Here is a 13647-nt window from a genome sequence, read left to right as displayed (position 1 = left end):
AGTGCTCCTTTTGAAAAGAAGAAAGAAGTGGCCGAAGCTGCCTCTGAGAGAGGTGGGAGCACCACCAATGTGCTCAATAAAACTCTTTGCAGGCTGGAGGTTGGACTGCTGCCATAGCTCATGTGATGGCACATCTCTCAGAAAACTATGAAAAATAAGATTAAATAGTGACATTCCTTTCCAGGTAGCAAATATCCTGTTCGTAGCTACTCGCATATTATAGTGACTGAAGAGGAAAAAAACCAAAGAAATAAATAATTTCTATTAAAGTTCCATGCCAAATATGGGTCATTGCATTTTTCCAGAATTCTCAAGGGATTTTTATATTTTTTTTGAAAATAATAAAGAGAAATTAGAGCTAATGAATCTATTATTTTCTTGATTGTTATAATTTCTCTTGTCCTTTTCTAAAGACAGAAGGTGCCAAGTCTTCACAAGGGTTCAAAGGGTTACTACTATTTGCAAGATGTATACTCAGCTCTTGGCTGATTCCCATGCTCACAGGGGTGAGCAGCTCAGAGCTAGGGGAGGTCGAATCCAGGGGAAGTTGTGGTTTCTGGCCACTGAGGTTCTGCAGAGGAAAGTTGTGATGACAGCAATGAGAGTGGGAGCCTGGAAAAGTGAAAGAAATGGGATTATGCCAGCGTGGAGGCTGCGGAAAACCACGAGACTGCATTGCAGTGGCTCATGCATGATAGGGCCACACTTCATGGGCTGGTCTGTAATCTCTCCAGCTGCTCACTGGGTGAGAGAGGAGAAAGCTCAGGGGTGCAGGATCCAAATGCAGGGGAGCCTGGGAGACAGACATGGAAAGGTGCCACATGTCCCTCCTCCGCAGAGCCCTCCCCAGATGTGCTTGCCCAGTTGTGCCCCACATCTGGGGCAGAGCTTCTCACAAACACTGAAGCACAGGAATTTTTCTCTGATATGTAGCAATGCTGTGAGTTGTTGGAAGTCATGGTAGTTCTCTGGCCTTGATTTTGTGAATCTTTTCCTACAGAAAGTGCCGAGTGAAAAAATAAAGATAGGAAAATCCCCAAAGAAATATCAAAGGGAATCTGAAAGAGTTGCTAGAGTGCAGGGGTGACAGACTTGTTATCTGCCAAGGGTTATCCATCTTATTAAAGAAAACGTCTAAACTGTAAAATGGAGCTGTTGAGAGGAAAAAGAATAAAGGAAACGAGAGAAAAAAAAACTTGACCTAAATTATAAATAGCAACATGAATCACAATCTGTGAATGTGTTTTTCCTTCAAAGATACTCAAGAGGTGCTGCCCAGCATTGTATGTCATGGAAACATGTACTTTTTAAAATCTGCTAAAGTGGCATTTCAGTCATATGACAGACTACAAAAAGACAATCTAAGAAAAGAGTAGAACAATTGCTACCCAGCAAAAAAGCTCAAGGACAAGAAAGCAATAACAGCTGCTGGGTTTGTGATTTTGTTTTTCCTGTGGATGGGAAAAAACCCACATTCCTTCTTAGAGCAACTTCACCTCTGTTGCAGGTGTCAAAATGAGTGTCAAGTTGAAGCAGTGAGCTGGAGTAACTGGAGCTCCTCTTTCCAAGGGACAGACTAACAGCCTCTCTGGCTTCTGTCAGACCAACATAGAAACACTTTTGCTCAGAGTGTGTGAGGCTGCAAATGATTGAGTTGCCACTGGCTATGACCTTTCTTCAAGGCTGTTCATTCCTTTTGCACAAAAAGCCCCAGAGCTTCATGGAAAATATGGAAAACTCTCAGCCACATTTTTTATAGTGGGAGGAGAAGGAGTTTTTGTAAATATTTCTTTCAGGATTGACATTTTTTGAACTTTCACAATTGTCTTTGCTTTGAACTTTGAACTTAACACAGGGGTTGACTGGGGAAATGGGGCCAGGGCGGGGAATGAGGAAAATGAGAAGTTAGTTTTGCCCAGTGTTCAGGACAGTTGGGCCCCTCCACATCTCACTCCTCTCTTTCGCCTTGTTTCTCCAAACCTCAAACCTCAAAGAGGTCAAAAGCAGCTATTAAAATATATAAAACTGACTCTAAATATTAGAGAATGCATTTTTATTAAGAAAAAAGGGGAAGTTCAAATGAAATTACCATGGTGCCTGTTCTCTCCCATCTGTAGTGTGGGAATTTTACTTATCCTAGTGAATAAAGAGAGTTTAACATTCTTCACTTGAAGAATGGAGATAGACAGCTGTGTGCCATAACATAATAAAACAATATAATTTTATGCTGCTTCTTCAGCTAGATAGAAGCACTGTATGTGCTGTGACATATTAAATTTGAGGCCCACAGGACTCTAGACAGCATCTGGGTGCTGTTCAGGCTCCCCTCAGTTGCTCCTTTAATTCTAGATGTGGAAGGCTCAGAAGGGCTTTGTAGTGCACTGTCAAAATTCAGCTTGATCTGCAACATGTGAGCCCTCTGCACCCTCTCCCCTGCACCTACAGCCAGCGTCCTCTGAGGGTCAGGCAGGGCATGGGCCAACAGCCAGGAGGTAGCAGGAGAGGTGAAATCCATCCTGTCCTCTACTTGGGAAGGCTGTGATACTTCCAAGAGCATCACAAGTTTCAATCTGAGATCATAGGTAGGAAAGAGACAATAAAGACTCTGTTTACAGCTTCTCCTAGAATTTCTCTGGAAAAATCTGATTCACCAGGCAAGCTCTCATAAGGAAAACAGGCACAAAGCCATCAAAGAAGAGGAGGTGACATGGCTGATGTGTGACCTGCACTTCCAAAGCGTGGGCGCATGCAGGCTGAGGGATCCATTACCAGTGTGGGCTTGGTCCTCTGCAATTCCACCAGCACCAGTCTGTGCTGCGGCTTAGTTAGATCAGCAATGCACCCACACTTCCTTTCCAACCTCACAGGGCTTCCCCCCCACCATCCCTGCTAAAGCTACTGAGTAGCCCAAGCATTCCTTGTCCCCACTCAGGATGTAGTCCTCCAGCAGCACCTCCATCACATGTTGCACCTCCTGCAGCATGGAGGCTGGGAGATGCTCATGATGCTGGGAGATGCTCATGATGCTGTTCTTACTCCAGGCCCTGGTGCTCATCCAGCCTCTCCCACACCAGATCCCAGACGGGATTCACTCCAAAAAGAGAAAAGCTCAATTTTCACAGGGTAGTTCTGCAATTAGGGTGGAGAGGAGTCACCGGGGGCACAAATGAATAGAATAGGTGGGAAGGGAGAAGCAGAAGAGAGTGCTGCAGCTGAACTCTTTTTATCATGTAGTTTAACATGGTTTCACCTACAGAACAATGCTATTTCTGCAGTGGTAGAGGATACATTCTCTGACTTTCCTCTTTCTATCTGTAGTCAGAGCACTGCTGCTGCTTAAGGCGCTCAGTGCCTGCTGAAGGCAGATGAGAATCTGCTCTGCTATCATGCATGGAGTCAATCTACACTCTAATCATTTTATCTAACCTTTTAAAGAAAGACAGCCAAAAAAGAGAGGAATTACTCCTCTCAGGGCCCTTAAAGGCTGGTTCAGCTGGGGCTTGATAATATGAGCACACAACAGAAAAGATACTAATGTGATAAGCTCCAGCTTTTCTTCTAAATTGCATCTTAGCAGAAACAGAATCAAGGAAGGAAAGAACCTATGAGGATTTTTCTTAGAGAATTTAACCTCAAAACTCTTCAGAGAACATTAACAGTTTTCCATTCCCATGGCTATGTCATCCTCACCTCTTAAGGCCTTTCATCATTTGCCAAACACCTCCATAAATTCATTCAAAAGTATCACACATAGATACTGCTTTTGCAGCACTCATAGGAAAATTTATATTCTAATAGGAAAACCCAACAAAGTTTTTCTTCCTCAAGTATATGATTTTTCTCTTTCTGCACCCTGTCATTTATAGGTTGAAAGTTCCCCAGGGCAGAGACTGGCTCATTCAGGACCTTGTTTTGTGCTCTTGACTTTGACATATTTGCTAAATAATTGCATGCCTTGGGTTATAGCTGCAGTGGGAATTGCCACTGAATTTCTCTACTCCTCACAGATCATACAGATAATGCTATGCTGTCATTTCACATAGAACATGATAATTTTATTTTATGCAACTTTCAGTAGAACTTTACTAATTTTAAATATACCTGCTGTTGATGTCATGACAGATACAGCCTTCAAATCAGCATGGAACAAGCCACCTCAGTACAAAAGTTATGCAGGACTGTCAGACTGCTTTCTGTCTGCTCATTTTTCATTGTTTGTAGCCACCCGTCATCTGTTTATAATGACGTGAGATATAACTCATTGACATTTGCATGTCCTCTCCTTGCTTTTTTTGAAGTATTTAACATGCCCTAGAGCTCACTAGATATTATGTCCCATCAGCAGGACCATAAAAATATAAAGTACATGAAAGTTTTTTTGTACATGTGAGGAAGGAATTGTACCTGAGAGACAGTAGCTGTGACAATGGCTCTTCTGGATGTGCAGGCTGATTTCACTGTAGGCCGAGCTGAGCTAAATCAGTAATGAAATCCTGCCTTAAATCTGGAACATCAAAGTTTCAATTTCTTTTTAGAACAACAATATGATCAGAGCCTCACACAACATGCAAATTATATACCTGGGAACTATTTAATAATAGTTTAATAATGGGGTTTTTTCCTTTGCCTGTATGGCCCCCCTCTGTCTCTCCTCCTTCATGCAGTATTTTGAAGCCTTTTGATTCAAAGGTACCTGGGTTGCTTAAGAACTTCCCATGTAGCACTGATGTGGGGGCAATTAGATGAAGGGACTTTTCAGCTTTTTAATTAAAAATTAAACTGTAAAGCAGCCTGGGCCTGCTCAAGGCTGAGGCAGGGTTGGGACAGAACTATAGATCCTCTGCCTTTGATGGCTGAGAGCAACCAACTGCATTCCTCTCACCAGGACACAGGATTCTCTCACATTTCAGGAGAAAAATATTGGAAGGTGCCTGCTTACCTTTGAAACAACTCACTCCTCTTGAATCTGACATCAGATGCACACACCAAGTCATAGAGCAGTCTCTGTGTGAAACACTAACGAGGGCAAGAACCAGAGCTGAACAGCAACACAGCTCACGAGAGCTTATACAGAACAGATATATGGGGAGGGAAAGGAAAAAAAAAAGTAAGATAAACCAAGAAAAAAAAGATCAACTTCACCTCCTCTGACAAAGACCTTTCTTTAAATTGAAATGATTAGAAGAATAATTACATTATAGGAATGATTATATCAATATAAGAAATTCTTCCTTTCAGGAAAGGGAATGAAATCTTGAAATCAGAGGACAGAGTTGAAAAAACCCTCCAGAAAGGAGACATGGTCCATCAAAAATGAAATTGAAAAATCCTGAAAATTTGAAATGGAGTGACTACAACCAATTGTACTGAGATGAAATGTGGTGCAGGGAAAAGACCAAAACTTGCCCAAGTTATTATCTTTGAAATCCCTAAAATAAGGAAAGAAAGGGAAACAAAGAGACAGAAGAGAAACAGAAGAATTGAAATTTCAGAAGGAAAAATAAACCCAAACCTACTATGAGGTGAAAACAAGAAAAGCCAATGGGATGACCTGAATTACAGGAATATGGCCCAAGGCTTGCCCAATTGATCCTCATTGAAATCCCAAGATCTCATTCCTTTTCCTGAAAGGAAATTCTTCCTTGTTTTGTATTTCAAATTGCAGGTAGCCAGTATGGAAGAGACATAATACTCACAGACTATTGATTAAGTAGGACTTGAAAGTATCAAAAATGTGACTGGCTGAAAAAAAAATTAGGTCAGGAAAAATTAGGTCAGAAAAAATTTGAATTCCCTTTTTAGCCACCAGAGGGAGATTTCTTCAAAAAATATAATCTGGTCTTCAACTGTTTCTGAGTACAGTACCATATTCTGAACACTCAGATCTTCCTTGGATCTACCAACATTTTTATCTAAGATTTGTGAGCATATAGGGCACATTACACTGCTGTCCTTGATGTTTGAAATATGTTTTATTTATATTCCTCAAAAGCTTGCTCAAGGACCCCAGAGAGCTATAGGATTTGCAAAATCTTCCAAAAAAATTCAAAGATTTTTAGACTTTCAGAATTGTCTCCGATTTTTTTTTCATAAAAGCCAATCACTTGATTCATTCAATGGCTACCAGATTTCATGACCAAAAAAAAAAAAAAAAGGAGCAGATAAGAACCATGTATTTGAGTTTGATTTTTAGCATGAAGGCTTTTTAGGAAATAAATGGATATCTGTGGCTTGGCAGGCTGTACCTAAAATCATGCAGCCTTTTCTGAAGGTGAACCAAACAGGTGTAATGTATCTGCAGTTCTAAAAGGTGGTGAATATTTTTGGCTTTCCCCGTGCCTTTGTTCCTTCAGCAAATACAAGCACAGTAGGGATTCTTTCTCTGGTTCAGGATCCAGAAAGCCAACATAGAGAGGTTCCCATCCAACCCCACTACTTATTCACTTGTGCACCTGCTGTTAGCCATAATCAGAGAGATACCACTGTGCTTCTCCATCCGTTCTTATAATCATTGTAAGATTTATCATTATAATCATAGTATCATTCTTAATCATGATTTCTTTATTGATTATAAACGTCAAACCCCAAACCTCAGACTTATGTTACTCTTCACTACTCTCAACCACTTTGAGTTCAGCAGACTGACAAATTTTGCCTTACATATTTTGAATTTTAAAACTCAGCCATATGACAGCCATAATCAATAACAAACATATGTCTGAAACTACACTAGAATTTTGTCTTGCTGTGCTAGCACTTTAGGAATTGGTTACCTGGACTTTAAAGGGCAAGATGTTTAACTCAAATAGCAAGTGTCAATAAGAATTGATTTTTAGACCAGTACTGCTGCTGAAAATGCAAATGTAGATTATTGCAGAAGAGATACCTTATTCCAACTAGAGAGGGTTAACACCTTCAGAAACTTGGTGATTTTTGCAGAGAGAAAGTGTGCATGCTGGGAAGAACACATGGTCTTCCTTTGCATTTTGCAACATATAGAACATGTAAATCCCTAACCCTACTAGGCAAGCAAGGTCCCAGTTCACAAGGCTGTTAGTAGGATGCACAGCCTTTAAGCTCTGGGACAAAAGTTAAAATCTAGTCCAGTACTGATAAAACCAGGTTTTTCACTGATTTGCCAGTGCCAGTCCAGTTGAGACAAATCCCACCCCCATAGTGCCAGACCAGCGCTCCAAAGTCAGCTTAACATAACTGCACATGTGGCAAAGACACAGAGCACAATGAGGGAGATTTAAAGAATTCCAACAGTTTTCAGGATTTGCTGCTGATGAGTTATCCAACTTCCTCAGTATACTCTCTGAAATCCCTGTGACTGAAAACAGGTGCTAGTTTAAATATTAAAAGGGATACTCTGGGTGCCACATAAAGCACAAAAACTATTTCAATATGAAATAAGACAATTCAGGAAGATGCTCAGAAGAACATTTAGAACACAGAAAAGCAACATAACACTCTTTCTACAGCCTTTTTGATTCACGTGCTGGAAAAAGTCCTTAAGGAAGAGAAGTCTCATTGCCAACAAAAGTCAGCAAACCCAGAACCAAAATGTTGCTTCTTGAGTCTGCCCAGAAAGCCTTTGGGAAGCCTACACAGAACAGTTCACTGGATTTTTGGAGACCAACTATTTGACCAATTTGGTTGTCTTGTTATCAAAATGGAGCCCAATGGCATTAGAGTGACTTGAATCTGGAATGGAATACAAGATGAATCATAAAATACAACACTGAATCATAGAATTATTAAGGGTAGAAAAGACCTTTAAGATTTTCAAGTCCAACCTTTGACCAAGCACCTCTGTGCTCACCACTAAACCACATCCCCAAGTGCCACATCCATAAGCTTATTAAAACACTTCCAGTGATGGTGATCCCACTTCAGTGGTGTATTTCAGTGCATGAACAACCCTCCAGTGAAGGAATTTTTCCTAATATCAAATTTGAAACTTGAAACCTCTCCTGGCACAATTTGAGACCATTTCCTCTTGTCTTGTCGCTTGTTACTTGGGAGAAGAGACCAACCCCCACCACACTACAGCCTCCTTTCCAGCAGTTGTAGAGAGCCATGAGGTCTCCCCTGAGCCTCCTCTTGTCCAAGTTAACAGCCCCAGCTTCCTCAGCTGCTCTTTGCCAGACTCCAGACACTTCACCAGTTCTACTGCCCTTCTCTGGAAACACTCCAGCACCTCAATGTCTGTGTTGTAGTGAGGGGCCCAGAATCAAACACAGGATTTGAGCTATGCCCTCCCCAGTGCCGAGTACTGCTGATACTGTAGTATCCCCCAGTATCCTGCTGAGTCCTGGGCAGGATACACTATTCCTGATCCAGGCCAGGATGCCATTGGCCTCCTTGGCCACCTGGTCACAGTTGGCTCATGCTCAGCTGCTGTCACCAGCACCCCCGGGTCCTTTTCTTCAGAGCAGCTTTCCAGCAACTCTGCTCCAGCCTGTAGCAGCCATTGTTGTGACCCAAGTGCAGGATGTGGCACTGAACCTCATACAGCTGGCTTCAGACCATGGATCCAGCCTGTCCAGACCCCCCTGCAGAGCCATCTTGCCCTCTAGAAGGTCAACATTCCTCCCTAACTTGGTGTCACCTGTGACCTGTGATCTCTTTGTCCTGATTACTGATACAGACACCAAGCAGAGCTGGCCCCAACAATGAGCCCCGGAGAACATCACCTGTGACTGGCAAGGATCAGCATAAATGTGGTTTCCTGTCAGACTTCAAGTTCATTAAAGAGCACTCACAGTTCTGTTGCTCAAATTACACTTGGCAGAATTTAGGATCCAAGTACAAGAACAGCAAAAAAGCAGACTAAAGAACTTCCACCCACCGAGTCACCAACTTGTTTCCATAACTGTTAAATTTTTAGAGAGATATAAATCAGGTCAGACCTGAGTTTATTAATCTGGACTCTATTTGTAACATTTTAAAACTGCCATTAATGCAAAGCTGATAGAGAACTTGGGACATGGAAGTATCCTTTCTATGGTCAATTCTTATTTTTAAGGTAATGAGTATAGAAAAGAAATAAATTTAACAATACTAATATAGACTTTTAAACTCCGGTGTTTTTTTAATTACAAATTTGTCCAAAAAGATGAGTATTTACAAAACTTGAGCCTTTCAATTCTGTTATCAAAACCTGCTGAGCCCAGTACAGATAAACCCTAAAGCAGAATATTATACAAATCCAAAATATAGTAAGATCAGTAAAATTGATGTGATTGATTTAATAAAAACTACACCATTCCCCAAACAGGAAAGATCAAATATGAACCAGCACAGCTTGAAGTGAATACGCAGACTTCCAATAGATTCATTGGAGGGTGTAATCCTCCAGGGTGTAATCCAACAGTCTAGTAACTGACACTACATCAAACCCATTGAGGTGTGTTTAATGAAATCTGTACATACAAAATTTACAAATATTTTCAAAGGTTCAATCTTAGTCTTTGGAAAGATGTCATCATTAACTCAAGAAAATTGATGCAATCTCTCTGTCTAGGAGTGTTTCTGTATAAGGGCTTAAACAGTCTTCCCAAAAGACAAAAAGGATTTAAATTCTTCTGTTGGATGAAAAAATACAAATTTTTAATAAGGCAGAACCCAAATTTTAAAAGGCTGTTTTACACACAATGAGTGTCTTTTCATATCACAGGCAGAAAAAAGGAAAAATCCAGATGACTCAGCCCAGGATAGGGAGCAGAATATGGTAAACTCTTCATAAATCCATGTATTTGCTTGCAGAGTATCTTTACTCAGTGCTTTCAGAGAAAGGCAACATATCCCTTATCTAGTGTCTAGCATAAACAGCTAAGAAAACTGGCATGCACAGAGCTAGGCAGCTTCATGATGCAAAAAAATCAAAGCAGAAGTCTGTGTGTGGTTCTCAGTCCTTTCATAAAGCATCCCAGATTTCAGATGAGATGCTGCTTCCCTTCAGTCAGTAAGAGGAGGGAGCCCTCACACCGAGGTCAGCCCAGCAGTTCATTTCACTGGGTTACTGGCAAGGCCACGTTGACAGGCACTTGGCTGGGCTGCTGTGCTGGGGACCCATTGCTGAGAGGCTGCTGTGAAACAGCAGCCTGCTCCATTTTGCTGATGTGTGTTATGAAGCGCAGCCGAAGTTTCAGAGCTGGTCTTAAGTTACAAATTATCTTCTCAACCTGTTTTAAAAAAAGAAAAAAATGCATTCAGTAAAAAACAGGAGTATTTTTACATGCCACTACTGTACACAAATATCACACTAGCACAATGAAAATGGGAAAAGTTACAGTAAATAGAGGTGTTTACATAAATATTTAATTAAAAATGCTAACTTTTGGACCTCTTCCGATAACCAATCTTAAAAAACGCCTTCCTGTTGTAAGAGTTGTGCACCAAAGCTTTGTAAAACAAGTCACACAACTGACACTTTTAAAAGTGCATACTGTTATAAACTAGAGATAAATTGAGTGAATGATTTTTCACTGAACATGAATCAAGTCTTCCTTTTGTCACATGTCAAGTTACACTACTGAATCAGAAATTAATTAAAACTTTAAAGAAATAGATTTAAATGAATAAAAAGTATGAAATATCCAACAGCTGTATTTTTAGCAATAGCTCTAATAATAGTATTTAAAGCACCCTGAAGCCGTATCTTAAATTTCAGACTACATAAATTAATCTTGCAATCTGAGAGATCTAATCTACTCCATCTGAAGCTTTTCTTTGCACCAACTTCCTACTTTGTATATAGAGACTAATCAACTGTTGGCAATTTCTTGTACTGCTACCTATGACAAATATTTTACAAAAAGATTAAATTATTATATGGGAAGAAAGGTAACTAAAGTATCAATATCTACTGTTTACTTACTTGGTCTTTCACACTGTCACCTGTAAACATGTATTTCATATGATACAAGAAATCACAAATGGGATCCATGTAGTTCAGGTGGGAGCTGTACCGATCTGCATTCAGGAGCATTTCATAAAATGCCACTCCAATCTGTTTAAACAGACACAAAGAGCAAGCCAAATAAAAACGGGTTTTATAACACTTTATATTAACAATATAAGAAATATGTGCTGCTTTTTAAGTAGCTGTGATTCCTAACAATTTACTTTCTTACACGGAAGAATGGACAGGTCTAAGCCATCCCATTATGCTTGACCAAATGATTCTGAAGTTAAGCTCTTCTTTCTAGCAGGGTCTCTGATATCTGACATTTTTCAGCTAATCTGCCTACTGATGAGCTCCATCTCTTTTTTCCTCCCTTAACGTTATCCACACTGAAATGAATGTATGAAACAGTTCATGTTCCTCCATCCTCATAATTGACCTCTTGCAAACTCCCAGGAAGTAAGCCTACAGTATATTTTGTAAGTAGTTTGAGAGCCAAAGAAAGCATCTATTGCTTGATATTTCTGGAGGTTTATTTCTTTTTTGCTTAAAAAGAAATGTACTACGTGTTTTATCCAACAGGATTTCAGTTAACAGGGTAAGGTGAATACCAACTCAGCAACTCAAATCCTTGCAATTACTGTTTAATCTCTATAGAACTTAATTCTGAATATCTATTATGGATTTCTATCCCATTCTGATTCACAAGTTAATTGCAAAAGTAAAATAATCCATACAGTATAAAGCAAACCACGAGCCAGACTTTACCTCTATCATGCACCGTGTCCTCTCCTGCTGGAACCGTTGCAGGAAAGGGCCAACGAGGTGGTAAACATAGAGCAACTGGAACTCTGTTTTCACAATGGGTATCAAAGCTTCTGTGAGGAACCTGCAGTATGTCAAGACATGTACTACATCAGCTGTTTGGTTATTTGGGGTTCTTTATTTCTTTCACCCCCACCAAATTCTAGCCAAAACATCACAGTCTCTCTCACAGATTTAGACCTTTATTTCAGGAAATAAAACAGTGTGCCTCTGGAAATATGACCTATTTGAAATAGGGCAGCTCTAGAATTATGAATAGTACTTACAGTTACAGATGCTTTAGGAACATTCTACAACCCATGCTTGAAGAAAAAATTAAGCATAAAAGCTAATCTAGATTTAAAAAGGCTTATTAAAGGCAGTCACACCACATGACAGCCCTAAAGCCTACAGACAACCAGAGTTATGTCAATAGAAGAGGGAGCTGGAAAAAAACCTTATGATCCATCTGGCAAGTCTTAGAGCTCCCCTGTACATATTTATTCACTGGTATAAGTGCTATAGGTAGACCTTTGTTATCCACATTATGTGTGGAATTTAAAAGACAAATTACATTATCAAATATCATTGCACCTACTTAGGAATGAGAGAAAGTTGTCCAATGCTGGAATGATGCCAGACTGCATGTGCCAAAGCCAAAGTGTAGCTACAACTCATCTCAGAGTAAGACTGGTGACACGCTGTGAAGTCAAACAGTTGGAATGGGTAACCAACCCACTCTGTCTCTGATGTCAAGCTGGGACTGTTGATGACATTCACAATGCAATCATGGAGAACAATCCAGTATGGTTCCTGGGGGGAAAAAACCAAAACAACAGAACAAACCCAAAAAGTCAGAATTGTTTATAAAAAGAACATCACCTCAGACACTGCTTCCTTAGCTTTTTCTGCTATTATGGCATTTCTAAAATGTGTATATATATTAATACGTAAGCATATGTATATAGGAAACTGTTATAAATGTCATATGGTATGCAAATGGTAGTTGATAACCATGAAGATAAAAATTTAAGATGCATTGTACAGAAAGCATCTATGTTAGTGGGTATGGGCACACTCAAGGGTGTGGCATTATAAAGACATATGCCACAGATTTAATTATTTAATTGCTTGATATAAAGGTCTATAAAAGAAGCAAAGACAAGGCAAAAAGCCTTAGTTAAAGAGGTCTGAGAATTATCTAGTTTTCTGAGTGAAGGGACAAACAGACAAAAAAATCGAGATAGAAACAGGAAATAAAAAAGGTACAAAAGACAAAGAATATAGATGAAGAAACAAGGAGATGAAACAGGAAGAGTAAGTAGCATTATAAAAATAATAAGGATTAAATTCATGTTGGCCTCCCTTCGAGAAGAGGAACTATTTTTTGGGGAAGAGAGGTCACAAGCTGTGACACACATAAGCAACACATATGGCAAGATCAAAATTACTCAGGCAGTCTTTGTCAAGTACCAAGAGTCATGATATTCAGAAGATCAAAGTTTCTACTGATATACAAACTGCAGTACTGCAGACATTTCCTTTTGCAATCTCAGCCACATCTCATTTACATGGTTAAGAATTACAGGATGTGGAAGCGCAAGCAATAATTGAAAAATAACTTTGCATTAGAGCCTTTATAGATCTTCCTATTATATAGCTCCAGTTCTCAATACCATACATAAGGCATTTAACTAAATAGTTAAACAAGAGTGATTTACTTCTTTTCATCCCATTGTTTTCATAGAAAAACAAACCACCTGATCAATTTTTCTATGCTGGAGGAGTTGGTTTTTTTAAAACATGCATGTAGCCTTGTGAATAGCTTGCTGCGGAATCTACAGATGTTGGCTGTAGGTTTTTACAATGTATTCTAGAGAGATGATAAATGTTTCATGGAAGAGTAATTTTTTTATTTAAAAGTACAACAT

At 39.7% G+C, this 13647-nt stretch overlaps 1 protein-coding gene across 2 annotated transcripts in view; it reads right to left on the bottom strand.

Moving 5' to 3' along the window:
- Positions 1 to 9074: 9074 nt before the first annotated feature.
- The window catches only part of MED23 (mediator complex subunit 23), a 37890-nt gene continuing 33317 nt past the window's right edge, over positions 9075 to 13647 (bottom strand). For both annotated transcript variants that reach the window (XM_066547004.1, XM_066547005.1), the window contains 4 exons: positions 12315 to 12529; positions 11681 to 11801; positions 10886 to 11017; positions 9075 to 10190 (listed from right to left, as the gene is read on the bottom strand). In XM_066547004.1, the coding sequence (XP_066403101.1) occupies positions 10017 to 10190; positions 10886 to 11017; positions 11681 to 11801; positions 12315 to 12529 (642 nt within the window). In that variant the 3' untranslated portion in view covers positions 9075 to 10016. The remainder of the gene's footprint in view (positions 10191 to 10885; positions 11018 to 11680; positions 11802 to 12314; positions 12530 to 13647) is intronic.

Source organism: Molothrus aeneus, chromosome 3, assembly GCF_037042795.1.
Source record: "Molothrus aeneus isolate 106 chromosome 3, BPBGC_Maene_1.0, whole genome shotgun sequence".
NCBI lineage: Eukaryota > Metazoa > Chordata > Aves > Passeriformes > Icteridae > Molothrus > Molothrus aeneus.
Note: the sequence above shows the minus strand (reverse complement) of the source record. Positions and strands in the feature narration are given on the sequence as shown.